This window comes from Eulemur rufifrons, chromosome 7 (genome assembly GCF_041146395.1).
Source record: "Eulemur rufifrons isolate Redbay chromosome 7, OSU_ERuf_1, whole genome shotgun sequence".
NCBI lineage: Eukaryota > Metazoa > Chordata > Mammalia > Primates > Lemuridae > Eulemur > Eulemur rufifrons.
The window spans coordinates 82,071,205-82,099,127 of NC_090989.1; the positions used below are offsets into that span (position 1 = coordinate 82,071,205).

A 27,923-nucleotide genomic window follows, 5' to 3' on the forward strand; every position below is an offset into this window, starting at 1 on the left:
AGCATAGTTCAGTAATTGAAATTTATAATAATAATCCTGAGATAAAAAAGTTAAATTATATTTAAGATAACTGGGGGAAAGTGTAATGCATTTTAGAAATATTAACAAAAATATAATAAAAACTAAAACTTGGAATTATTAATAATCTTCTGTTTTATGAACAATATTCAAGTATAGAAACTCACTGCCTTATCATGCCCAGCAAACTAGACAGGTTGGGAAGTCAGCATTGGGGAGTTTACTAACTGCTATCTCAAACTATTTTTTTTTTAATGCATGTACCTTTTTAAGAAAAAGTTTGTAATTTTAAAAAATGAACAGAGCCGTGTTTTTAAAAGCAATTTGTAATCAGTATAGGTTAAGTGTATTTCATGGCTTACAAATGAACTTTTAAAAACAATGGTTAGGATTCTTGAATCCTGATATGATTAATTAATAAACTATTTGGAACACCAATTTTCTTCAAGTTATTAAACTACTGAGTTGGGGATTTGAGAGACACAGATTGTCTATAGTTATATCTTATTACCATCAAACCTTGATTAAATAGGATAATACAGACAAAAGACAGTAAGCCTCCTACAAAACTAGTAGCTTTCATACTGTAAAATAAATACTGAGACTGATAACTTTGAAGCACTATAAGAGCAGTAGTCAACAAATACTCTTTTATTAAATAAAACTTAACACAAAGGCATGATTATATACTAATTTATTCTAGGGGATATTTATAACCATCAGTGTTTAAATAATTTTTTAAAAATTATGTCCATCAATTAGAGTATATGATCAATTCTTACAAACATCTCATTTCTCAATTATTTTTTAATCCATATTTATATGTACATAAGCAGTGAGTTATAGCTTTTAAGTCTGACCATATAAACTTTGGTAACTTTGAGTTTTTTTAGTTTTCCTAGATCAACATAATATCTGAAAACTGCTGACAATATTTTCTCCTAGCACACTTCATTGACTTTCTTACAACTAGTGAGCAATACCAACTAACTGTAATAACAGTCTAATGTGGTGTAGGTTTCAGAGTATTGGAATTAATAGTACTTAATCTAAGTGTTTTGTGGGAACTTTGTTTTTGGTTTTGGTCTAATGGGTTATTATAAATATTTTAAAATATTAAAGTTTTAAAAGTCTTTCTATCATGTGTATTGTTCTGTAGTCTCTTTACAAGGCAAGGGAGCATGAGATTGAAAGTGAAGAACATTTTAAAGCCATTGCTCAAACAGAATTGGGACGAGTGAAAGAGGAAATCCAACGACTGGAAAATGAGATGTCTTCTATACGGGAAAAGAAAAGTGATAAAGAAGTATGTGTTGAAATCTGACTTAAAATTCTGTGCTACTGCTCCTTCTTCCCTCACCAGATGAGCATTGCTTTTTTTTCTATGTAGGAAAGACATTCATTACTTTCCTGTTATTTACTTAAATTGTTTTTTGAACAATGAAAGGTATATGGAGTTGTGATTTGAATGAAACAGTAATAGAATATTATATTTTCCCCTGTTATTCATTCACCAGCTACTTATTGAGACTTAGTATGTGCAAACTGCTGGCTGCCTATTGTAAATACGGAGAATGATTTATATGTTAAGTGCTACATTTTTAATAGCCACATTTTTTAAAAAATCACTTTAGTTTTGAATTTCATTAAAAGTTTTTACTTTTCATGTTAATTTGTCAGCTTTATGACTCTAACATTAAACTACTTTAACCTATTTCTCTCTTTTCTTTAGTTTTTAGTTTTAGCTTGATTTGGGAGCTCTTTCCAAATTCTCATTGTTCTCTTTACACATATATATGCATATGTATATGTATGTATACACGTAAATATATACTACTCTTTAAAAATACATATATACATGTATATGTACATACACATACATACATATTTTATTATAATTTTGTAATGTAATATTTATATAATAAAAATTACATATTTATTAATTTACCTTATTTGTTTATCTATTCTTTTTTCTTTCATGAGTTTAGATTTTTTTTGAGACAGAGTCTCACTCTGTCACCTGGGCTAGTGTGCCATGGCATCAGCCTAGCTCACAGCAACCTCAAACTTCTGGACTCAAGTGATCCTCCTGTCTCAGCCTCTCAAGCAGCTGGGACTACGGGTACACACCACCATGCCCAGCTAATTTTTCTATTTTTAGTAGAGACAGGGTCTTGCTCTTGCTCAGGCTCGTCTCAAACTCCTGACCTCAAGCCATCCTCCTGCCTTTACTTCACAGAGTGCTAGGATTACAGGCGTGAGCAACTGCGCCCGGCCTCTTTCCTGAATCTAGATTTGTTAAATGACCAAATTTACAGGAATATTTTTATCTCCTTTAATATATTTGCTTCAATTAGGAGTGCTTCTAAAATTTCTATATTAGACCTCTCAGTGGCAGTAATATGATTGGAAATAGACTGACAAGAATTTGTCTTGGGTTTGAGTTAGCGTATCAAACATATTATTTTAACTAAGATTGCATACATATTTAGGGTGACTTTGGTGGAGTGACTAATGCAATTGCTTGTAAGGGAGCTACCCTAAAGCCTAAAGCCTTTTTAAGTGACCTTTGGCTCAACTACTGTTCTTGACTTTGTATAATCATCTTTCCTCTATTTTACAACCAAAGAATTAAAATACAAGTATGATAGTTCTATAATTAAATATGGTATATTATAAACATCTAGAAGGTAGAGACGGGACTTCTTTCTTTTTAATATGTTTTGTCATATATCATATTATATTTTATTTTAGTTTATTTAGTAAATAATGTTTTGTACTCTCCTTTTTTCTGTCTTTCTTTGGAAATTAGAATGGTATATTTAAAGCTACTCAAAAATTGGATGGTTTGAAATGTCAAATGAACTGGGACCAGCAAGCATTGGAGGCCTGGTTAGAAGAATCAGCTCATAAAGATAGTGATGCCCTCACTCTTCAGAAGTATGCACAACAAGATGATAATAAAATTAGGGTGAGAAATTATAAATTGTAATTGTTAGGTTTTCTCTGTAGTTTGCCAACTTATTTACTACCTAAAATTGTACATTTTAAACAGCAATTTTTAAACTTTTTTGAGTCTGGGACTTGTTGAGGATTTAATAAAGCAAATTATCCTCTCTACAGAAAAATATACTCAAATACCCATAAAATTTTCCGGACTGTTTCACAGGTCCTCTGAAGCCCTTTGACCATTTTGGGATCCATGAACTCCAGGTTAAGAATGTCCTGATTTATAAGGATTCTCAAAAGCATGTCAGAAAAGAAGTTTTGTACGAGGACTATTTATATGTATTTTAGCTATTTTGTCTAAAATATAGTTTGAATATGTTACTGAAAGCTAAGCACTTGTACTCGAGGCCAAATCAGAAGAGAACAAGAACAAGTGGTTAAGGAGAAGGAAAGAATTTTTTTATTTTGCTGGCAAAGGAAGAAAATAGTAGATTTTCTCATCTCAAAATCCAAATTCCTGTCCATAAGCAGAAATATAGAGCTTTTAAAGGGAGGGCCCTCAGTTCTAGGCTATTGTCATTAATGGACTGGATTCTTATTGTCCCATCTCTGTCTAAGATAAAGCCTGTGACCTCTACGCACCTGGGAGGCCCAAGCCTGCTGGCTGAGCTATCTCCTGTAACGAAAAGAACAAAACACATTCCCTTGCCCCTCCTGACCACCTGCCCCAGGCAGGGATGAAGGCCAGGCAGCAGTTCCCAAAAAGAGTGGGGAAAGTTTTAAAGAGACAGAAAACATCTTTTTTTTTTTTTTTTTCCCTGGGCCATTAGGTCTGTTACATAGTCCCCACTCTCAATTTTACGCTTCCATACCTATGGGAGGAGGGGTGACTACACTGTTACAGATATTACATATAATTTTTGCTGATTGGAGACTAGAGTGCTATTGATTGATAATAATGAAAACTGTCACTTAAAATCCACTTAAAATTACATCTGGCGATACTAAGTATTATAAAACATGCTATTTTGTGTTAGGCTTAATACTAAATACATTATTTTAAATAATTTCAAATGGCAAATTATAATTTAATCTTTTTTCTAATTTACCTTAAAAAGTGTTATAAGTCATTTTAGAAACAATTGAGTTTTCATACAGCTATATACAAACACATTAGATTAGCCCTTTGGGGTTAAAGGATAAGGAAAGTGGTAGTTGTTTTAGATATCAAAAAACGTATATATAAAATGTAAAAATATTTAGTATTAGATAAACTAACACTTTAAAATTGATAAAATGATAACTATAAATATTTTTGTATGTAACTACATCATAGGCACTGACCCTGCAATTAGAAAGACTAACTTTGGAATGTAATCAAAGAAGAAAGTTACTTGACAATGAACTTACAGAGACTCTAAGTGCACAGGTTAGTTTAATGAAGATTTTTATTTCTTAATTTTCAAGATGATGTTTGTAAAAACACTTAAATTCACAAAAATTTTGTTTACTTTCTCTTTGACAGTTAGAATTGGATAAAGCAGCACAAGATTTTCGTAAGATTCATGATGAAAGGCAAGAACTCATTAAACAGTGGGAGAATACAATAGAACAGATGCAGAAGAGGGATCAAGACATAGATAACTGTGCTTTGGTAAAGTAGTTGTTCAGTCTTTGTAATACTCACCTGCATCTGTCTCTTTTGTAGTTAACTCATTTCAAATGTAAATCACATTGTTATTTGAAAGTTACTTTTGTGGCAAGATTCAATAGTTTTGGTGCTTTTGAAAGCCGACTCTATATCTATTTTGAAATGTGATTTTATGAAGATTATTTGTTTATAGTAGTATAATCCCCAAAGACTGGATCTTGCCATCTCTGAACTGTGGAACAAGAGAAAGTCAACAGATAATATTGTAGTAAAACTGATGCCCTGACTTACACGTGGTTGCCCAAAGTGCCTTGGATTTAATATGTATGCTATTTGGCAATAAGTTACAGATATAGGGAAATGAGCCTCCTTGGATAACCGAAAAACAAGGAAAGAGAGTCAAAAAAGAAACCTACACTGCAGTAAAGTTTCACTTTTGAAACCGGGGCACCAATACTGATGTAGAAGATTGGAAGGGGGAAATAGTGCTCTGGTAACACAGACTTACTTTATCTCTAGTTAGTTTCAGAGGTAATTTAGGAGAATGTTCTTGGAAAATCATTAAAGAATAAAATAACGGTGAATAGAAATGGGAAGATTAGAAGGAGTTGGGAAGGAGAAGGAATTGAGGAGAAAAGGAGGCAGGTGAAAAGATGTGTTAAATTCCATTCTGAGTCTACTCCATGGAAAGGCATTTGGCAAGCAGCTAAGGCCACTGGAGTTTGGAATTCTGATATCTGGATGTGGTTTACTTGCAATTTTTATATTTTAAATTTCTGTAAATAATCAACATTTTATAAAAAAAAAATGGGTTATGCCTCCCTAGGAGGGATAAGGGGGAAGCAGTCTTAGCTATGAGGTACTCTTAATTCTTTTTTAGCAGGGGGAGACAAACACTTAAACAACAGACATTTATTTCTTCACAGTTCTGGAGACTCCAAGTCTGAGAACAAGGCATCAGAAGGGTTGATTTCTTTTTTTTTTTTCCTTTTTTTTTGAGACAGAGTCTCACTCTGTTGCCCGGACTAGAGTGAGTGCCGTGGCATCAGCCTAGCTCACAGCAACCTCAAACTCCTGGGCTCAAGCAATCCTCCTGCCTCAGCCTCCTGAGTAGCTGGGACTACAGGAATGTGCCACCATGCCCAGCTAATTTTTTCTATAATATTTTTAGCTGTCCATATAATTTCTTTCTATTTTTGGTAGAGACGGGGCCTCGCTCTTGCTCAGGCTGGTCTCGAACTCCTAAGCTCAAACGATCCGCTTGCCTCGGCCTCCCAGAGTGCTAGGATTACAGGCGTGAGCCACCACGCCCGGCCTAGAAGGGTTGATTTCTTTGGAGGTCTCTCTCCCTTGGCTTGTAGATGGCCATCATCTCCATTTGTCTGCACCTGGTCTTCCCCCTGTGCCTGTCTGTGTCCTAATCTCTTTTTTAAAAAATTTAATTAATTAATTGATTTTTTATTTCAAAATATTACAGGGGTACAAATATTTTGGGTTACATGTATTGATTTTGTTATGCTTGAATCAGGTTATAAGTGTGCCTATCACCCAGGTAGTGTTTATTGTAACTATTAGGTAGGTTTTGCCCGTCCCTTCCTCCCTCGGCCCCTTCCCCGCTGCTTGATTTCTGCTGAGTTTTACTGCCCTCTGTGCACATATGTGTTCATCAGTTAATTCCAATATAATAGCGAGTATATGTGGTGTTTATTTTTCCATTCTTTAGATAATTCACTTAGGATAATGGTTTCCAGTTCCATCCAAATTGTTGAAAAAGGCCTTAATTCATCCTTCTTCACGATGGAGTAGTTTTTTTGTTTGTTTGTTTTCCGTTTTGTTTAGAACTGCTGTGACCTTAGTTATTTCTTTTCTTCTGCTGGCTTTGGGTTTGGTTTTCCCTTCCTTTTCTAGTTCCTTGACACATGTAATTAGATTGTTAATTTGTGATCTGTCTTATTGATGTAGGCATTTAAGGCTATGGTTTTTTCTCTAGGACTGCTTTTGCTAAATCCCATAGATTTTGGTAGCTTGTATCCCTTGTCTTTCAGTTTGAGGAATCTTTTGATTTCCATCTTAATTTCCTTATTGACCAAATAATCATTCAGTAGCATGTTAATTTCTATGACTTTATGTAGAATTGAGTGTTTCTCTTCAAGTTGATTTCTAGTTTTATTCCACTGTGGTCTGAGAAGATATGTGGTATGATTTCTAATTTTCTGAGTTGGTTGAGACATGTTTTGTGGCCTAAGATATGATCAGTCTTGGAGAATGTTCCATGTGCTGATGAGAAGAATGTATATTTAGTAGTTTTGGAGTAGAATGTTCTGTGAATGTCTGCTAGTCCCATTTGTGCTAGTTCCCATTTAAGTCCAGTGTTTCTTTATTTATTATCTGCTTGGATGATCTGTCCGGTTCTGTCAGTGGGGTGTTGAAGTCCCTGGAAATTATGATGCTGCTGTCTATCTCTTTGCTTAGATCTAGTAGGGTTTGCTTTATGAATCTGGGCATTCCTGTATTAGATGCATAAATATTTAAGATTGTGTCTTCTTGTTGAATTGCTCTTATTATCATTATATAATGGCCATCTTTGTCTTTTTTTACAATTGTTGATTTGAAACAAATTTTATGTGATATGAGAATGGCTACACCTGCTTTCTTTTTGTTTCCATGTGCATGGAACATTTTATTCCATCCCTTAACCTTGAATTTGTATAAGTCCTTGAGGGTTAGATGTGTTTTCTGGAGATAGCAAATACTTGGGTTTTATTTTTTCATCCATACAGCCAGCCCGTGTCTCTTGATTGATAGAATTGATATGTCGGATGCTCTTTCGTTCATCATGTTGGGTAGTACCTTATTGCTTTGTTTTAGCTCTTGTGCTATTGTTTTATATGACCTCTGAGCTTATGAGTGGTTTTACATTGGTGGGTGTCTATTGTGATGATCCATGTATAACCTGGTTCTAAGCATTTCCTGCAGAGCAGGTCTGGTCTTGATATATTCCCTCAGTGTTTGCTTGCCTGGAAAAGTCTTTATTTCTCCTTCGTATGAAACTTAGTTTTGCAGGATACACAATTCTAGGAATTCTAGGCTGGCAACTGTTCTGTTTAAGAAGACTGAACATGGGGCCCCAATCCCCTCTGGCTTGTAGCGTCTCAGTTGAGATGTCTGCAGTTAGCCTGATATGTTTTCCTTCGTAAGTTACTTGATGTTTTAGCATCATGACTTGCAGGATTTCCTCCTTCGTGTTGACTTTGGCCAGTGTGATGTCTATGTGTCTTGGTGATTGCCTCTTTTCAATGAATGTCCTCGGTGTTTGTTGAAATTCTTGTACCTAGATGTCTAAGTCTCTAGCAAGACCAAGGAAGTTTTCCTCAATCATTTCTTCAAATATATTTTCTAACTCTTGTACATTTTCTTCTTCACCCTCAAGAATGCCTATGATTCTCATATTTGGCCATTTTACATAATCCTATATTTCTTGTAGGCTTTGTTAATTCCTCTTAATTCTCTTTTCTTTATTTTTTACTGACTGAGTTAATTTGAAAGTGTTATCTTAAAGCTTTGAGATTCTTTATTCTGCCTGGTCTAGTCCATTCTTAAAACTTTCTACTGTGTTTTGTATTTTTTGAAATGAATGTTTCATTTCCAGAAGTTCTGTTTTTTTTTTAATATGTCAATCTCTTCTGTAAATTTTTCATTCACTTCCTGAATTGTTTTTCTGTTTTTTTGTTTTTTTTTTTTTTGAGTTGGTTTTCCATTTTCTCTTGGATTTCATTGAGCTTCCTTACAATCCATATTTTGAATTTTCTGTCATTTAAATATTTTCCTTTTTGGTTGGTATCCATTGCTAAAGAACTGGTGTTCCCTTCTGGGGGTGTCCTTTTGCTCTGATTTTTCATACTTCTGGAGTTCTTTTGCTGATTCCTTCTCCTCTGTGACAGTTGTCACTTCTTCTTTTTTGGATTTTCTTTTGTAGAGATGGGGCTTTTTTTTTCTTCCCCCCTCACTCTTAAGGGAGTGTCTGTAGCATACGTTTGGCAGAAACCTTGGCTTTGTTTGTGAGTTCTTTGATTGGGGTCTAGGTTCTGTATGGATGCCTTGGTTATATATATACTTTGTGTGGTGGGTTTCTCAGTTGCTAGTTGTTTGTAGGTTATAGCAGTCGTGAGCTACCTGTGTGGATAGATTACCTGTCACTGTTTGGTGAGGGAGGATGGAAGTCTTTGAAATCCTTTCTCTTTCCCAAGCCCTGTGGTCTTCTGAATAATGTGAATTGTACTGGCATGCCAAGTTTAATCTCTGAGATAGTAGGTGGTACTTGTGGGTAAGAATCAACCACACCCTGTATGACTGAGTCAGTAAATGATATAAAGGGCTGTGCAAATTTACCTCCCTGTCAGTAAGTGTTGTTTGCCAGAAGGAACCAGGTGCAGTGTTGTTTTGGGGACCTATGACTGGCTCTAGCCCCTCAGGAGAACCATTCGAATGTCCCATGTGCAGGGTGGGGCCCTGTAGCTTCCAGGTGAGTCCTTATTCTTCACCACAGCAGAGGTGGGTTGGGGAGGGAGGCTGGGCAGGGCTGGGTTGAGTGAGCCTGCCCTCAATCTCCACAAAAGCTGATAGAGTAGCTGTTTAGCAGGGGTCAAAGGTCTGCTCCCAGGCTTCAGTTCTGCCCATGTGGGCTCCTTTGCCTTCCAAGATTAGTTCACAAATATCCCCTCCATGCTCCCAAGCAACACAATTGAGTCCTATAGTCCTTCCTAATCCCTGAAGTTCAATCACTGACCATGCCAGGGAGAGGCATGCTGGTCCCGAGTTGCCATGGGGTGGCTCAAGCAGGTTTGATGTCCCTCCGCTTCAGGATGTGCCCTGTTCTGATGGAGTAGTCAGGCAAGCAGCACCAAGGAGGGCTGGTGTGCAGGGAGCTCACAGTCCAAGCACTCCTCACTCTTCTTCAGGTCTTTGAGAGGAAATGTTTGAGCTCCACTCTGTATGAAAGCCCCAACAGAAGGAAAGCAGTGGCTCAAGCATCTCTCTTGGCAGACATGGGTGGTGGAGAGGAATGGGAGGCAAAGCATCTGGAGGGAGGAAATTAGTACTCTGATCATCTTGGTCCCTCTCCCTGGAAGGCAGCTCTCTCAGAATGTCCAGGCTTTAGGATCATGCAGATTCCCCGGGACCCACTGGTCCCCTGTGGCTCCCACAGTCTGGGTCAGAGTTGAGAAATGTTTGTCTGGGATAGAGCAAGATGAAAACTGAGAGTCTGAAGCCCCCTTGGGAGGAGAAAGGCACACGGTGGGTGGAGAAGCAATATGGCACCTGCCATCTTGGCTTGGGTCTGTGGTGATGGGAAGTGACCCCAGGGCAGCTGGCAACTTGGTGCTTTATCTTCAAGAAGCTCCCAGTTCACTGGCCGTAGCAGCTTTTGAGCTCATGAAAGTATAAAGGCTCTGCAGCAGCTTGGGAGTCTGTTGACTGCCAGAGATGTATGGGAGAAACAAATCACTCCATTTCCCCTTTTTGCTGGACTCTAAGCCCCTTGGGGGTTGACCTCTGCTGATAACTTGCTCCTTCTTGTTCTGCTCCACATCTTTTTCCCCTGGAATCTCTTAGAGGTTCTGGCACTTTTCCCTCAGAATTACATCTGATCTATGATTGTTTGTTTGCTTTGTTTTTTCTTTTTCATCTGAAACTTTTCATTCTTTTTTTTTTTTTTTTTTTTTTGAGACAGAGTCTCACTCTGTTGCCCGGGCTAGAATGCCATGACATCAGCCTTGATCACAGCAACCTCAAACTCCTGGGCTCAAGCAATGCTCCTGCCTCAGCCTCCCGAGTAGCTGGGACTACAGGCATGCACCACCAGGCCTGGCTAATTTTTTCTATATATATTTAGTTGGCCTGCTAATTTCTTTCTATTTTTTTTTAGTAGAGATGGGGTCTCGCTCTTGCTCAGGCTGGTATTGAACTCCTGACCTCGAGTGATCTACCTGCCTTGGCTTCCTAGAGTGCTAGGATTACAGGTGTGAGCCACCACACCTGGCCTTTTCATTCTTTCTGAGATAATTTGGTAGCTGGTGTCTCTGGTCAGCCATGTTGTCTCTTTAAACTTTATTCTTAATGGTGATATTAGTATCTATTTCTGAACTTCTTATTGCTTTCAAACATCAAGTCATAATTGCATCATCTATGTAAATCAATGTGCCAGATCCAAGATTAGAGAGCCACAATAAGTATTCTCATACAACCCCATGGCTGAGTTGACTCAGTCTGTTGATTTGGCAGAATATACAGCTATCAGCTTCCTAGTTATATTCATGGTGGTTCCTCATTTACAGGTTGACATCTCCTGACTGTACTGTAAGAGACTAGGGAGGGTGCTAAGAGGTGGTTCCATTAGGCAGTGGGATGCTTCTTAACAACTCTTCTCTGAGAACAAAACAAAACAAAACAAATAAAAAGAAACCCCTGGTATATAAAGTTTCTGATTTCTATGGTGTAACTACTTCCATACAAGCATGACTCCACTGAACCTAGAGTTGAGAAAAGATTTGTAAATTAGTTCTTGTGCGTCAATTAGAGCTGGTTCACATCACTAGAGCATTTAGACTGTAAGGGAGGTAAAATTTTTTCTCTATTATCTTAGGGTTTCTGGCTGAGACTGATTAACAGAAGAAAAGCACACAAATTTTATTTACATGTACATAGAAGCCCTCACAGGAAAAATGAAGACCTAAAGAAGTGCCTGGGCCTAGGTGCTTTATATACTAGATTGAACAAAGAGTGGCAATTGTGGAAGAGTAACTAGGAAGATAAGAGTTGGTTTTACAAGGTGGTTTGTACAGATTTCTCCTAGTCTTAACTTCCAGTCTCTGGTGATAAGAATGTCTCTCTTCTTCCTGGCACAGACAGGGCACCTTTCAGAAAGGAGTTTTATCTCCTTCTTTCAGGAAGAAAAAGGAAGGGCAGAGTACTCATCTTGCATCTGCTATTTTTCAAGTGTCTTTAACTCAAAATGATCAATATGCTGAAGTAGCATATTTTATGGTGGCATATTTTGATCCCCTGCAACTAAGATTGTACTTTTTTGTTCCTCTTCCTGCAAAACAATTCCTGCCTTCTCAGTGCCTTCTTAGCAGGAGTCTGGCCATACAATCCTGAAATTGTCTTTTAAAAGAAAAAATATTTAGAAAAGGAAAATGTTTTTCTACTATTCTTTTATTCCAGGATAGAAATTTTGGCATATTACTTATAAGCATACCCATATGAAAACCATGAATAACATTGGTAGGAAGTATGATGTTAAAGTAGATATTAAAGCATCTAACTAAGTAGTAGAAAAATCAGTGTAAGACAAGAAACTCTAGAATGATCATTTGAAATATTTAAATTTATGAAGTTTTGACATGTCTTTTTGTTGAATGAGCACAGTAAATATAAATATGTAGAGTGCTACAATTATAGAATGTTAATTGTTATTATAGAAAACATATAGGAATACTGAATTAAGCAAATTTAAATTTTCCTTTTTAAAATACATCTTAGATATATATCCATTTAACATGCTAATATGTATAATATTACATGCAGTGTTTCTAAAACTTATTGATTTCCGAACACAACCACCTCCCTTAATATCCTGTGATTAGTTTCTTTGTAGGACGTCATTTTGGAATGCTTGAAAGTAATACATTTTAGGGTAATTTTTTCTTCTAATTAATCCAAACTATTCTCATCAGAATCACTTGTGAAAACCATATCTGATCTTTTTATTCCCCAGCTTTAAACTCTTCTTTGTTTTACATTGCTTAAAAATTGAACCTCACTGGACATGGTGGTTCACACCTATAATCCCAGTGACTTGGGAGACTGAGGTCGGAGGTTTGCTTGAGGCCAGGAGTTCAAGACCATCCTGGGCAACATAGTGAGATCCCATCTATAAAAAAAAAATAGTTGACCCTCTTTGACATGTCCTTTGAATTTCTTCTCAGTTTGACCCTAAACCCTACCTTTCCAACCTCATCCCTTTCATCTGAACCCCATCCCTTCTTAATATATTCTGTTCTTATTCCTGCCCTTCTACCCTATGCTTTAACTACAGTAGAGTATTTATGCATCTTCATTCATGGTTCTAGCCCTGACTCAAATGAAGCCTCTTGGGTAATGTTTTCTTTTTTTTCCACTCCTGGGAAGCCAGGAATGGCTAATGTCTTCTAATGACTCCTCTTGGGTAGAATTCATCATCTCTTTGTTCCCATAGTACTTTGACCGCATTTCAGTTCCAGTACTTTGTGTATTCTATTTATTATTGTATCTCTAAGACCAGCAAAAGGCCTGAGTGAAGATATTCCTATTGAAACCAGTAATAACATATTATTTTTAAAAGATGAAAAAAACTGATCTGTAAAGTATTTGGAAAGTTTTATTGAAACCTAACTTTCTATGTGAAAAATATTCTTTTAAATATTAAAAGAATTAATATTTAAAAATAGTCTGTTAAATTTCTTAGGTGTTACCCTTCATGTATAAAAAGCTTAACTGTTTTACTTATTTCTTTAGCAAAGTTGCATATAGATGAAAGAAAATATAGCGAACTTTAGCACTATGAGTTTATAGATATTGGTGTGTAGCATATTAATGTTTTTTATTAATATTAAAAAGTCTCTCTTTTAAAAAATGTTCTTTTAAGAAGTTTTGGTAAAATAAATACTGAATATAATAGAAAAATAAAAACTAAATTTCTTTTATGTTTAATTTTGTCATAGTAAACATATATTTAGGTAAACATATTTGTTTTAATTCTAGGCATTAGCAAAGACAAAACAAGAAATAAGAGAAAAGGAAAATCTGATTAAGGAAAAGATCAAGTTTTTGGAAAATGAGATTGGGAATAACACAGAGTATGAGAAAAGAATATCTGTTGCTGATCGTAAACTTTTAAAATGTAGAGCGGAGTATCAGCACCATGAAACTAATAGAAGTCAGCTGAAGGATGAGGTATGTGAACTAAAGACTGGTTTGTGTGTTCATGACAAATTGCCGTAAAAAGTAAGCATACAGCCTTTCCTTTGATTAAGGAACTGCCTTCTAGTTCTTTCTGTTACTTTCCTTTGTTTTGTGGACCTTTTAGGATACTCTAATTGAGTCCCTGAATGATGAGGCTTAGGTGTTGTGAAGGACTCCCTCTGGAGTTGTGCCCACCATCTATAGTGTTCTGTAAGGGACCTGAGACCAGATGCTCTCCAATGGTCTAGGTGGGAAACCATAGTGACAAGATAACAGGCAAATACAAAGTTGAATATTGACAAATTACTATGAGTTGGTGATAACTTGAAGTGTCTTCCCAGTGCTACATGGGTATGTATGGTTTTTAACTCTCACATTCTAGTTGTAGCTACTTGTTTAAGTTCAGTTTCTCACTTTGTTAAGAAATGATATTTCAATCTAGTAGTAAGATAATGTGGTGATAAAATACCTTGAAACAGAATAAAAGAGAACAAAACTTTTCCTGCTTTGTTCTTATCTTCTTCTGCAGGCACATATGTGAATTACATTATTCCATACGGAGAGTAAGTGTACCCCTTAGTTAGCAATAACAAGATCTTTATGAAATTTCTACTTTGAGGCCATATTATCTGAATTTACCAATGTTTAGGTAGAAAACTGGAATATTATAGAGCATTTTTTTCTATAAGGTATTATACTTTTTAATCTCTTATAAGGAAAGAATTTTTAAATAATTCTTTACATAGAGAATAATTACATAAAATACTAAAAAATTAAAACAAGGGAATTTCTTGCCTAAATTACATGTCCTGCTGATAGTGCATTCTTAAAAATGTCAAAGTTTAAACCAATTACAGAAAAGAATGAAGGGATTGATTGATTAGTTCATTCATTCATTCATAATTTCTTTATTGAGATATAATTCACCTACCATAATTCACCTTTTTAAAATGTATAATTCAATGGTTTTTAGTATATTCACAGAGTTGTACAACCATCACCACTATCTAATTTCAGGATGTTTTTGTCACCCCTAAAAGAAACCCATATCCATTACTAGTCACTCTCCATTCCCTTCTTCTAACCCCTGACAACTACTAACCTACTTTCTGTCTGTCTGGATTTTTCTAATCTGGACATTTCATATAAGTGAAATTATATAATATGTGGTTTTTGTTTCTGGCTTCTTTAGCATAATGTTTTAAGGTTCATAGATATTATAGCATATGTTGGTACTTTATTCCTTTTTATGTAAAATAATATTCCATTTTGTGGATATACCACATTGTTTATCCACTAATGAGCTGACAGACATTTGAGTTGTTTCCACTTTTTTGGCTGTATTGATAAATATTGCTTTGAACATTCATGGATAAGTTTTTGTGTGGAAGGAAGTTATTAATTTTCTAAATATTTTTTATACACTAGAATGTTAGAGCCTTAGTCTTACATTGGGATAGTTACCCCTCATTCTCTTTAATAGTTTGCAAAGGTTCTTTTTTTAAATACATGTGTCTCATTTGTTTAGCTTTATTGGAGAATGATTGACAAATAAAAATTGTATATATTTAAGGTGTAAAATGTGATGTTTATATATATGTATATATATAAACATATGCACACACATATATATATAAAATGTGAAATTATGACCACAATCAAGCTAATTAACATATCCATCACCTCACATAGTTACCATTTTTTTGGTGTGGTAAGGATACTTGAGGTCTACTCTCAGCAAATTTCTAGTATATAATGCATTATTATTAACTATAATAACTTTAAGTATATAATATATTATTATTAACCATGTTGTATATTAGGTCTCCAGAACTTATTCATCTTATAACTGAAGGTTTGTATGTTTTGACCAATATCCGCCCCCGGTAACCACCATTCTAATATCTGTTAATGTGAGTTTGACTTTTTAAAAAAATTCTACATATAAATGAGATCATACAATATTTGTCTTTTTGTGTTTGGCTTATTTCATTTAGCATAATGCCCTGAAGGCTTCTCCATATTGTTGCAAATGGTAGTATTTCATCTTTTTAAAGGCTGAATAATATTCCTCTGTGTGTGTGTGTGTGTGGGTGTCACATTTTCTTTATACATTCATCTTTTCACAGATACTTAGGTGGTTTTTCTAACTTGGCTATTGTAAATAATGCTGCAATAAACATTGAAGTACGGATATCTCTTAAACATACTGACTTCATTTCCTTTGGATATATTCCCATAAGTGGTATTGCTGGATCATATGGTAGTTCTAGTTTTAATTTTTTAAGGAAACTCCATGCTGTTTTCCATAGCGGCTGTACCAACTTACATGTCCATCAACAATGTACAAGGGTTCCCTTTTCTCCACATCTTCACCAACATTTGCCATGTTTTGATTTTTTGATAATAGCCATGTTAACTGATGTGAGGTGATATCTCATGGTGGTTTTGATTTACATTTCTCTGATGGTTAATGATGTTGAGCATCTTTTCATATACTTTTGGGCCCTTTGTATGTCTTCTTTGGAAAGATGTCTATTCAGGTCCTTTGCCAATTTTTTAATCAGTTTTTTTGCTATTGAGTTGTATGAGTTCCTTATATATTTTGGAGATTAACACCTTATCAGATATATGGTTTGCAAATATTTTTCTCATTCTCTAGGTTGCCTTTTTATTTTGTTGACTACAGAAACTTTTCTTACATAAACTTCTTAGTTTGATGTAGTCCCACTTGTTTATTTTTGCTTTTATTCCCTGTGATTTTGGTGTCAAGTCCAAAAAATCCTTATAGTGACCAATGTAAAAGAGCTTTTCTCCTATGTTTTCTTCTAAGAGTTTTATAATGTCAGGTCTTACATTTAAGCCTTTAATCCATTTGAATTGATTTTTTGTATGGTACAAGAGAAAGGTTTGATTTCATTTTTTTTTTTTTTTGCATGTGGCTGTCCAGTTTTCCCAAAACCACTTATGAAGAGACTATCCTTTATCCATTGTGTATTCTTGGCACATTTGTTGAAAATTAGTTGATTGTATATGCGTGAGTTTATTTCTGAGCTCTCTTTTCTTTCCCATTGTTCTATGTGTCTGGTTTTTTTGGCAGTATATTCAGTTTCCTTATCCATGTGTTTTGCATCTGTGGATTCAACCAATAGTGGATCAAAAACATTAAAGAAAAAAATCAATAAAAAATAACAACATAAGATAAAAATAATACAAATAAAAACAATGCAGTATAACAATTATTTACATACATTTATATTTTATTAGGTATTATAGGTAATCTAGAGATGCTTTAAATTATACAGGAGGGTGTGCATAGCTTATATGCAAATACACACCATTTTATAGAAGGGACTTATGCATCTGTGGATTTTGGCATCCACAATGGGTCCTGGAACCAATCCCCTGTGGATACTGATGGATGACTATACCATACTATTTTGATTATTATAGCTTTGTGATATAGCTTCATGGTGCCTCTAGCTTTGCTGTTCTTTCTCAAGATTGCTTTAGCTGTAATATTTGGTGCCTTTTGTCATTCCATATGAATTTTAAGATTATTTTTTCTATTTCTGTGAAGAATGACATTGGAATTTTGCTAGAGATGGTATTGAATCTATCACCTAAATAACAAACAGAGAGAGGTTCTCTAAGAATATTGAATTTCATCTAGAATGAGCAGAGAATTTGCAAAGCCATTTTGCAAATACGTGGACTGTGGCAGATTTTAGGCATATCCAGGGAGGTAAAGGAAGGCAAGAATTTTTAAATGTAAAATGAGAAAAGTTACATAAGTTGTTTTAAAATAATAAACCTTGACTACAAGGATCAATAACAAGGCTGCCATCTGTCCAAGGTTGATCAGGCAGTTGCTGGGCAGACAACTTTGTAGAAGTATTTTTGTGCAAGGTTGCAGTGACCTTCATGCAAGGCTATGGTTCTAGAATATTCTCTTGGGATAGTTGTTGTTATCATGCAAATATGTGTGGGAACCCCCCCTTCATGGCCTTTCTGAGCTCCATTTTGTTGGAGTTTGACACAAGTGACTCCATTCTAATTTTGACAATTTTCACAAATCTGTAGATCACTTTGGGTAGTATGAGCATTTTAACAGAATTAATTCTTCCAATCCATGAATACAGGATATCTTCATTTATTTGTGTCCTCTATAATTTCTTTCATCAATGTTTTATAATTTTCAGTGTACAGATCTTTCACCCCCTTGGTTAAACTTATTCCTAAGTATTTTATTCTTTTTGATGCTATTATAAATGGGATTGTTTTCTTGATTTCTCTTTCAGAGAAACAAACTTTAGAGTTTTTGCAAAGATTATAAATAAAGGGGAAAATTCATGTCTGGAATTAATAATTTATATTAACAGTAAAATGTGTATCATTAGTTAGGAGGTTGATATATTAGAATCTCTTGAGATTTTTCAAATCCATTTAAACTTCTTATGATTGTCATGAATACTTTATATTAATACATATACATTAATTTATCTTGGATCTTGGGATGTGTTCTTTCTGAGCAGGTTTAGTGATATTGTACGTTTCTGCATTTACTTTCAACACATATGTGTAGGTCTCTATAATTTGCCAATATTATACAACAAAGCCAATTAAAATTTGATATCAGACCAATAAGAAAATCTGTTAGTATGTATTAATTATAGCAAAAATGGTTAAGTTTTTTTTGGGTGTATTGTAGGTTAGAAAATAAAGTGGGCAGAATAAAACCTCTCAGAAATGAAATTAATTTATATAATATGGAGTAAATATGTAATTTCTATCTGTTAACTATTAAATAGCTGGATTTTTTAAAAGCCACTGTGAATAGAACTTCCAGTGATTTAGAAGCTCTGAGGAAAAATATTTCTGAAATAAAGAGGGACATGCATGAAGAAATTGTAAGGTAAGAAAAAAGCTATTTAAATTTGTTTATGTATTTTATTACATCTAGAAAATTATTAATTACTTAGTTTTTTGTTAAATAACTATAAAATTATAGCTACTATGTTATTAAACTTAAAAAAATTTTCTAGCTTTTTCATCACAAAGGTTCAGAAGCAAAACTTTTATGGCCTATTAAATATATAGTGGTGCTGATGATATGGTTGTATATCTAGAAAACCCCAATGACTCCACCAAGACACTCTCAGAATTGATAAACAAATTGAGCAAAGTCTCTGGTTACAAAATCAATGTACACATATCAGTAGCATTCCTATACACCAATAACAGTCAAGCTAAAGCTGAAAGTCAAATCAAAGACTCAATACCATTCACAATAGCTATCAAGAAAATAAAATACCTAGGAATATACTTAACCAAGGAGGTCAAAGATCTCTACAAAGAGAACTATGAAACACTGTGGAAAGAAATCGCATATGATGCAAACAAATGAAAAAACATCATGTTCACGGATCGGTAGAATCAACATTGTTAAAATGTCCATACCACCCAAAGTGATTTACAGATTCAATGCAATCCCCATCAAAATACCAAGATCATATTTCACAGATCTAGAAAAAATAATTCTATGCTTCATTTGGAATGAGAAAAGAGCCCAAATAGCCAAAGCAATCTTAGGCAACAAGAACAAATCTGGAGGCATCACATTATCACACTTCAAACTATACTACAAGGCTAGTAACCAAAACAGCAGGGTATTGGCACAAATATGGAGACATAGACCAATGGATCAAAACAGAGATCCCAAATATAAAACTATCCACATATAGCCAACAGATCTGTGAGAAATCAGACAACAATATCCACTGGGGAAAAGAAGCCTTATTCAATAAGTGATGCTGGGAAAATTGGATAGCCACATGCAGAAGAATGAAACAGGATCCATATCTCTCACCACTCACAAAAATTAATTCCAGATGGACAAAAGACTTAAATGTAAGGCATGAAACCATAATAATTCTAGAAGAAAATGTTGGAAAAACTCTTCTATATATAGGCCTAGGCAAAGGATTTATGAAGAAGACCCCAATGGCAATCACAGCAACAACAAAAATAAATTAAGTGGTCTTGATTAAATTAAAAAGCTACTGCACAGCCAAGGAAATAATCAACAGAGCAAATAGACAACCTACAGAATGGGAGAAAATATTTGCAAGATATGCATCTGATAAAGAGCTAATAACCAGAATCTACAAAGAACTCAAACAATTCAGCAAGGAATAAACAACCCCATTAAAAAGTGGGCAAAAGACAGGAACAGAAGCTTTTAAAAAGAAGATAGACAAATGGCCAATAAACATAGGAAAAATGCTCAATGTCACTAATTATCAGTGAAATGCAAAGTAAAAACACAATAAATATCACCTTACCCCAGTCACAATGGCTTTTATTAAAACATGCAAAAACAATAGATGGTGGTGTGGATGCAGAGAGAAAGGAACGCTTATACACTATTGGTAGAATTTCAAATTAGTACCACCTCTATAGAAAACAGTATGGACATTCCTGAAAGAACTAAAAGTAGATCTGCTATTTGATCCAGCAGTCCCACTACTGGGTATTTATCCAAAGGAAAAGAAGTCATTTTATCAAAAAGATACTTGTACTCGAACATTTATTGCAGCACAATTCACAATTGCAAAGATGTGGAATCAACCCAGGTGCCCATCAATTCATGAGTGTATTAACAACATGTGGTATATGTATACTATGGAGTACCACTCCATCATGAGGAAGGATGAATTAAGGCCTTTTTCAACAATTTGGATGGAACTGGAGACCATTATCGTAAGTGAACTATCTAGAGAATGGAAAACCAAACACATGTACTTGCTATTAAATTGGAACTGACTGATGAGCACACATGTGCACAGAGGGCAGTAAAACTCAGTGGAAATCAAGCAGGGGGCGAGGAGGCATGGTAAAGGGGATTGGGCAAAAACCTACCTAACAGTTACAATGAACACTGTCTGGGTGATGGGCACACTTATAACCTTGACTTAAGCATAACAAAAGTGATATAGGTAACCAAAATATTTGTACTCCTGTGATATTTTTAAATAAAAAAAAATAAGTAACTTTTACATTTAAAAAATAATAAATAAATATGTAGTGGTAATAAACACCTTGATAACAAAATAAATATTCATGTTATATAAAGAAATCTTAAGATAAACTATTTTTTGTTTGCATTAAATACTTTTTAGGCATGTTTTCCATCTATTCCTCATAAATCCTCTTTAGGTTACAGAAAATTAAAGGTAATAATCAGAACGTAAAAGAGAAATTAAACCAGATAACTGAGAAAACCATGTCTGTAGAAGAGAAAGCTACCAATTTGGAAGATATGCTAAAGGAAGAGGAAAAAGGTGTAAAGGTAACATTTAGTTTTAATTTTTTTAAATTCACAGAAAATTTAGCAAGAGTGAATTAATGAGACTCTTGGGATCAGAGGACTAGGAGGTCTTGTAGGAGACTCTGCTTTTTGGTGTGATCACATTTATAATCTAGTTTTGGACCTCTTTTTATGTATTGCTTCTGAAGATAATCTTAGCCTCCTCTCTTCTTAAGCTACTAAATCTTCATTTTCTCCACTTTCACCATTTAACTTTGATGCCTTTTTGAAAAGATAGCTCCTCCACCAACCCAGATTACATTCCTTCTCAAGACTACTGTGTCTATGTCCGTGCCATCACCCATATATTTGTTGGTATATTACATACATATCTTGAAAAGTACCTTTGTTTTACAACTGATTTCTACCTGATTATCATTTTATTTTATTTTTTTTGTTTATAATGGAATCTCCCTGATTGTCTACATTCATTATCTTCATTTCTTCCTCATCTATTAATACTATCTCTTTAACTCCTTACATTCTGGAAACATTTTTTGATAAATGAACTTTAAAATGCTATCACTTTACTAACTCTACTGGAATTCCCTTGGTACTCCATTCTCTTTGACATGTTGTTAGCAGTAAAACCAATTTTTTAGGAACTGGAAAAGGCTGGTTTACCATTTCTTCACTGAAAACTTCAAAGTGACTTTAAGTGTGACCTAACACTGTAGACACCTCTTATTGCTTTTACTGTTTTCTTTGTGTGTGCGTGTGTGTGTGTGTGTGTGTGTGTGTGTGTGTATCTGAAGATGATGGCAAAATCCCCCAACATTTTCTGAGGTGGGTCCACCTATATTTGGATGCAATCTAGCTTGCTAAATGTGCTGTAAAAATTTCTGAGTAATGAAGTTTTGCAGCACTCTTGACTTGAGTACTATTTGAGCCCAAATTGTATAACAGTATTTTCAAAAAGTTGTGTGGGTTTTTTTCCCCTGAGAGCATGATTTTCTATGGTATATAAATTGGGATAGTATTAGAACTTATCAGAAACCTGCAAAGACTTTGAAGTTCATATGAAATAGACCTTTTGATCACAGAGAATTAAACACCTCAGATTTTTTGAAGAAATTAGCTGAATTAGGAAAAATTAATATTGGTAGTAGGTACACTGATCATGCAGTAGGGCTGTGTTCATAATCTTCATTTTTTTTTTTTTTTTTTGAGACAGAGTCTCACCCTGTTGCCCCGGCTAGAGTGCCGTGGCATCAGCCTAGCTCACAGCAACCTCAAACTCCTGGGCTTAAGCGATCCTACTGCCTCAGCCTCCCGAGTGGCTGGGACTACAGGCATCTGCCACCATGCCCAGCTAATTTTATATATGTATATATATATATATATGTGCGTGTATATATATATATATATATATATATTTTTTTTTTAGTTGTCCAGCTAATTTCTTTCTATTTTTAGTAGAGACAGCATCTCGCTGTTGCTCAGGCTGGTCTCGAACTCCTGAGCTCAAACAATCCACCCGCCTCGGCCTCCCAGAGTGCTAGGATTACAGGCGTGAGCCACCGTGCCTGGCCCATAATCTTCATTTTTTGATGCTGTTGGGTTTTATATGTTTGTTTGAAAAAATCTTAACTTTATCTTCTTTGGAGATGTACTGTGTTATTCACAACCAAGCACTGACTTTAAAATTCTGCCTCACAATCTCCGAGAGGGTCTATAGACAGTGAATATTGTCTATTATATGAAAAATAATGTATTGGATATCAGATTATGTTTCTTGCTTTGTGAAGATTTAAATGGGCCAATCACATATTTGTTTTGTTTCATATTGTTCATTGGTTGCCAAGGGGAAATATGCTTATGTGGGTATAAGAACACAGAGGCTAATTATTTCAGTATTTTTAAAATGATAACTTTCAATTGATCTTGACACAGATCTTTCTGAAGCCTAGAATACATTGGTTGTGAAGCCTTGATGTCAAGACAGGTGTGTCTCCAGAGAGAGGAGCAGTAGGAATAGGGGACTTGTTTCTATTTCCTAGAGGCGTGCATATGGTAGAGAGGCCAAGTGGGGGCAACATGTGAGTGATGGATGGTGCCAAGAGTGTGCTGGGGCCAGTGCCTACCAGCTCACAAGAGCCAATAGTTACATTTTCAGGAATTTTGTAAGTTGGCTACTAAACACAGCTACTGTTAAAAATAAAATTACGTAGACTTACAATTAAACATATTTACAACAAAAAGTAATAAATACTCAGTATTTATCTTCCAAATTATTTTACTATTATCTGTGTTCTAAGGTTACTCCACATAACTTACATCTGTTATACCTGTGTGTTGGAAATACTACATAATGGTCTGCTTCTGTATATCTCTTCTCAACTTTGCACTTAGCAGAATCATGTTAGTAGTTTGAACGTGGCCATGGTGGGAGTATGTACACCATGAGAATCAGATTCTCCCCCAGATCCCTATTCACTGGAGAGCTGATGGTTAAACATTTACCTGCTCACCACTGGGTAGTGCCCCAAAGAAGGTGGGAGATCAGGTGATGTGGTTTCTTCCCTGTAGCACCCTCAAGACTTCAGTAAACTTTGTGAACTTACAAGCTGTACGTCTTCAGTAGATTTTATTTTCTGAAGAAACCAGTAGAGTGGACAAGTTCTGAGGCTAGGGTAATGTGGCATGGAATTAAGATAATGGGTCAAGGTGTATGATACAGGAATAGAAAACTACTAGTCTACCAGAATAGACTATAAGAAATGTTGGGGATTTGTTGAAAATTTATGGGAAGGGCTTTAATGGTGGGGGCAATGGTGGGTTCAAGTTTATTTATGAGCCTTTAAATTATAATGTTCACATAAATAAAAGATTTTACATCATAATTTCACAAATCACTATAATTCTTATTATCAGGAAGTGGATGTTCAATTGAAGCTTGTAAAAGATGTACTTTTTAAGAAAGTTCAGGAGTTACAGACTGAGACAATGAAGGAAAAAGCTGTTGTTTCAGAAATTGAAGGAACCCGTTCCTCTCTAAAACATCTCAACCATCGGTTACATAGACTGGATTTTGAAACCTTAAAGCAGCAAGAAATTATGTACAGTCAGGTAGATGTTAATTTTGTGAATATCTTCTGTATTGATTTGTTATAGTTGTGATAGTCAAGATACCCTAATGTCTTAAGAAAACAAAGATTTCTACTCTTTTGGAGGATAGACAGATGCTGAAGGTTTTATCTATCTACTATATCTGTACGTATGTCATGTTAGGTCAGTAGTAGGGTGGGGGAGCCTTAAATGCTGTTTTTTTTTCCCTCAATCTGAAATAAACAGGCAAGAGGAGAGACAACTTTAGTGAGGGAGAACCATACATTAAAGGAACATGGGACAGCTGAACCCAAAGTAAAACAAAAGAAGTCATGGGATATCTGAAACCTAGAAAAACTATGTTGATTCTTAGTTGTTCAAACATAGCCACTCCCACCCCCATCCCCAGGCCAATAGAGTAAAAGTATTTTTTCAGGTTTTCTTTATTTTGTTCTGTTTATATATTCACAGTAATTTCTTCATGTCTTTCCTCTCTAAATCTTTATCTGCTCATCTAATATATTCTTAGTTTCTCAAAATTACAGATGCTAAAGTATAATTTTAAGGATAATTCATTAGAAGTTCATCATATTTGAACCTTTCATGGCTAACAATTTGTAACTATCCTTTTTTGCATCCCTTAGAAGATGTACTCTGAAAAATTCATGTTCATGTAAATTCATGGTTCCATCATGGTAGCATGATGAACTTCCCCTGAGGTATTACATTTTAGGGATATTACTTCTGTGTCTATCATGTACCCTAATTGTTGAAGAATAGTTTGTTTTTGTTCCCCCTAGTGTAAGAAGAATTTTATCCTGCATTACCGAAGGACTAAAGTGACTTTACTAAATGATGATGCCCAGACAAAATGCATTAAAAAGTATTTATTGTGGTTTTACATTTATAGAAATGCTTTTAATTGTTTCTTCCTACTAACTTCTTTTTAAAAACATAACAGGATTTTTTAATTCAACAAATGGAAAGGAGAATGTCACGGTTAAAGGGAGAAATTAATTCAGAAGAAAAACACACCCTTGAAGCAAAAATTGTTGAACTTAAGAAGTCATTGGAGGAGAAAAAATGTACATTTGGCATTTTGGAAGCACAGATCAAGAAGCTTCATGTAACTTAAATGCTTTTTATTTTTCAAATATTCTAGCTATTAGTTATTCTGTTTTAAGTCAACATGTTCCTAAGACTACTTTGGTTAGGGTGAGTGCCAGTCTACCCACATATATAACAAATGTATGGGCTGGGTATGGTGACTCATGCCTGTAATCCCAGCACTTTGAGAGGCCAAGGCTGGAAGATCTCTTGAGGCTAGGAGTTTGAGACTAACCTGGGCAACATAGTGAGACCCTATCTCTAAAAAAAGGAAAACTTAACAAATTAGGCAGTTGTGGTGTCATGCATCTGTAGTCCCAGCTACTTAGGAGGCTGATATGGGAGAGTTGCTTGAGCCCAGGAGTTGGAGCTAACAATGAGCTATGATTGGGGCACTGCACTCCAGCCTGGGGAACAAAGCAAGACCCTGTTTCCATTAAAAAAGCAGTGTGAACAGATGTTCATATTTCTATACTGACTACTAGAATGTGATGTTATCATTGATTAAGCATTTACTATATGCTAAATATTATATTACATGCTTCTAGTATTTTATTTCATTTAATCCTTATAAATGTCTTGTGAGGAAGATATTATTACCTGTTTTACAAATTAAGTAACTTGTCCAGTGTTACACAGCTAGTACATGGAGAGCTAGGATTTGATCCCTGGTTCATTTAACTTCAAAATATTAAGAGTACCCTGTTTGGAACATTGATAAATTCTAGCTTTCTATTATGTATCTGTCTTAACAAATAACTTGATTTCCCTTTATCTCTGAAATGCCATCTAAAAGAAGCTGCTTGTTTATGAGTCAGCTATTGTGTTATTCAAATATTTATTTAGTTACTATATTTAAAATGACTCAATTCTGTTAAGGTGAGAATGTTCTTTATCTTTAGGAATTTTATTACTTTTAATTACTACTTATTATTTATTACTTTTATGCTTGTAATATAAAACCTGTGTTAAAGTTTGACTGGAGAATAAGAGAGCAAAAGTGAGAGTGTGGACCTGAATGGGGTAAGAACTCCCCAGGGTTTAAAGGTTGTTATTTACCACAGAAAAGACTAGCGATGAGTGTCCTCTAGTGGTTTCAAGAAGAACTGCCCTGAATTCCTTGAAGGCTATAAAAGGTGAAAGACAGCTGTTACTTTTTTTCCCTTTTTTTCTTTTAAGGTGACAAAATTTTGGTTTGGAATAGTTTGTCTTCTGTTGAAATATTTTTTTAACTGTTACTATAGTTTAAGGGAAAAGAACACATGCTTTGGGATCAGATAGACCTGGTTTTGAATTTCAAGGTTATATCACTACTGCTATTTTAACTTTTCTGAGCCCTAGTTTACTTGTTTATTAAATGGGGAAAAGATTGATATCATTTTAGGGCATTTGGGAGAACTAGAAGCAATGTATGTCTTAGCACAGATCTTTTAGTAGGCACTCAATACGTGGTATTGTTTTGATTATTTAGACTTTGAGAATATTAATGGTACAGAACGATAGGAGGATGACTTTTGTCTCTGAACATGTTTCTTGCCCCTAGTCTGTTGCTGCGTGCGAATGGTTATAGTTTTTCTCCCTTTTAACTACCCTGACTGGCCTCTGCATTATACAGTTAACTAGTGCTTATGTCTATTCAACTCTGGTTTTTAACAGAGAGATAAATAAATTAATAGAAATGCAGGTGAATTTTAAAAATATATTAAATCTAGTTAACCTAACAAAGATTTACTCTGTTCAATAGTAGCATCAGATCATACAGTCATTCGGTATGCCCTCTCCCATGCCATTCCAACCCTATTTTACATAATGGAAACTAATTTCTTCAGGTTGAAAATCACATTAAATTTTAATTCTTTTGTTCTAAATTTAATTTTATGAAATCACAATAAAGCAAAAAATTCTTCTTCTTACTATCTTGGTACAATCATAGGTCCTGATACTTCAGGAAAATATAGGCAATGAGAAAGAGAAGGAGAGAGGAAGGAAGGGAAAAAGAGAGAGAGAGAGAAGGAGGGAGGGAGAGAGAGAAAGAAATATCTTGGAACTGGAAAGTTTTGATTTAGGAAACAAGAAGGGACTAAGAGCACAAACCTTATTCTGGTTCTGGGTGGGAAAAGGGACACAAACTGGTATAAAACTAGAAAATTGGTATCTGGGTATGTGTGAACTATGTATGCATCTGATGGAATTAGATCTTCTCAAATATTTTTTTCTCTAGAATATGTGGTTATATATGTAAGAATAATAATAATGATAGCTGACATTCACATGGAACTTTTATGTGTCAAGCACTGTTGTACACAACTCTTTGATAGTAACATCTTTAATCTTCACAACAATCCAGGGAGGTAGGAATTGTTTTCCTCTCCATTTTAGAGATGAGGAAACTGGGAAAAGTAGATCACACTTGGGTCAGATGGCTAGTATGTAATTAAGGCCATCTATTTCCAGAGCTTGTACTGTTAACCAGGACCCTATGCTTTCTCAGAATATTGATGTTTTTACCATCTGGGACTTGAATAGAATTAAACAATAAACTGCCGAATGGGAGTGTGAACCACGTAATGACCTAGAATGTATGCTTCCTTCTCATAAATAGCAGTCACCTAATACAGTCAGCACTCTGTATCCACTGATTATGCATTTGTGAATTCAACCAAATGAGGATCGAAAATATTCAGAAAAAGAAATGGATGGAGAAAAAAAAAGACAGAAAAAAGGAAAAAAAGAAAAAGGAAAAAAATGGATGGTTGCTCCTGTACTGAACATATACAG

General features: G+C 34.9%; 1 protein-coding gene across 1 annotated transcript in view; it reads left to right on the plus strand.

Moving 5' to 3' along the window:
* Positions 1–27,923, plus strand: part of CCDC39 (coiled-coil domain 39 molecular ruler complex subunit) — a 70,745-nt gene that overhangs the window by 13,906 nt on the left and 28,916 nt on the right. Inside the window, exons 3-11 of the mRNA XM_069472884.1 lie at positions 1,178–1,324; positions 2,831–2,989; positions 4,304–4,396; positions 4,493–4,621; positions 13,421–13,612; positions 18,433–18,536; positions 20,840–20,972; positions 23,865–24,059; positions 25,000–25,164. Of these exons, the coding sequence (XP_069328985.1) occupies positions 1,178–1,324; positions 2,831–2,989; positions 4,304–4,396; positions 4,493–4,621; positions 13,421–13,612; positions 18,433–18,536; positions 20,840–20,972; positions 23,865–24,059; positions 25,000–25,164 (1,317 nt within the window). The remainder of the gene's footprint in view (positions 1–1,177; positions 1,325–2,830; positions 2,990–4,303; positions 4,397–4,492; positions 4,622–13,420; positions 13,613–18,432; positions 18,537–20,839; positions 20,973–23,864; positions 24,060–24,999; positions 25,165–27,923) is intronic.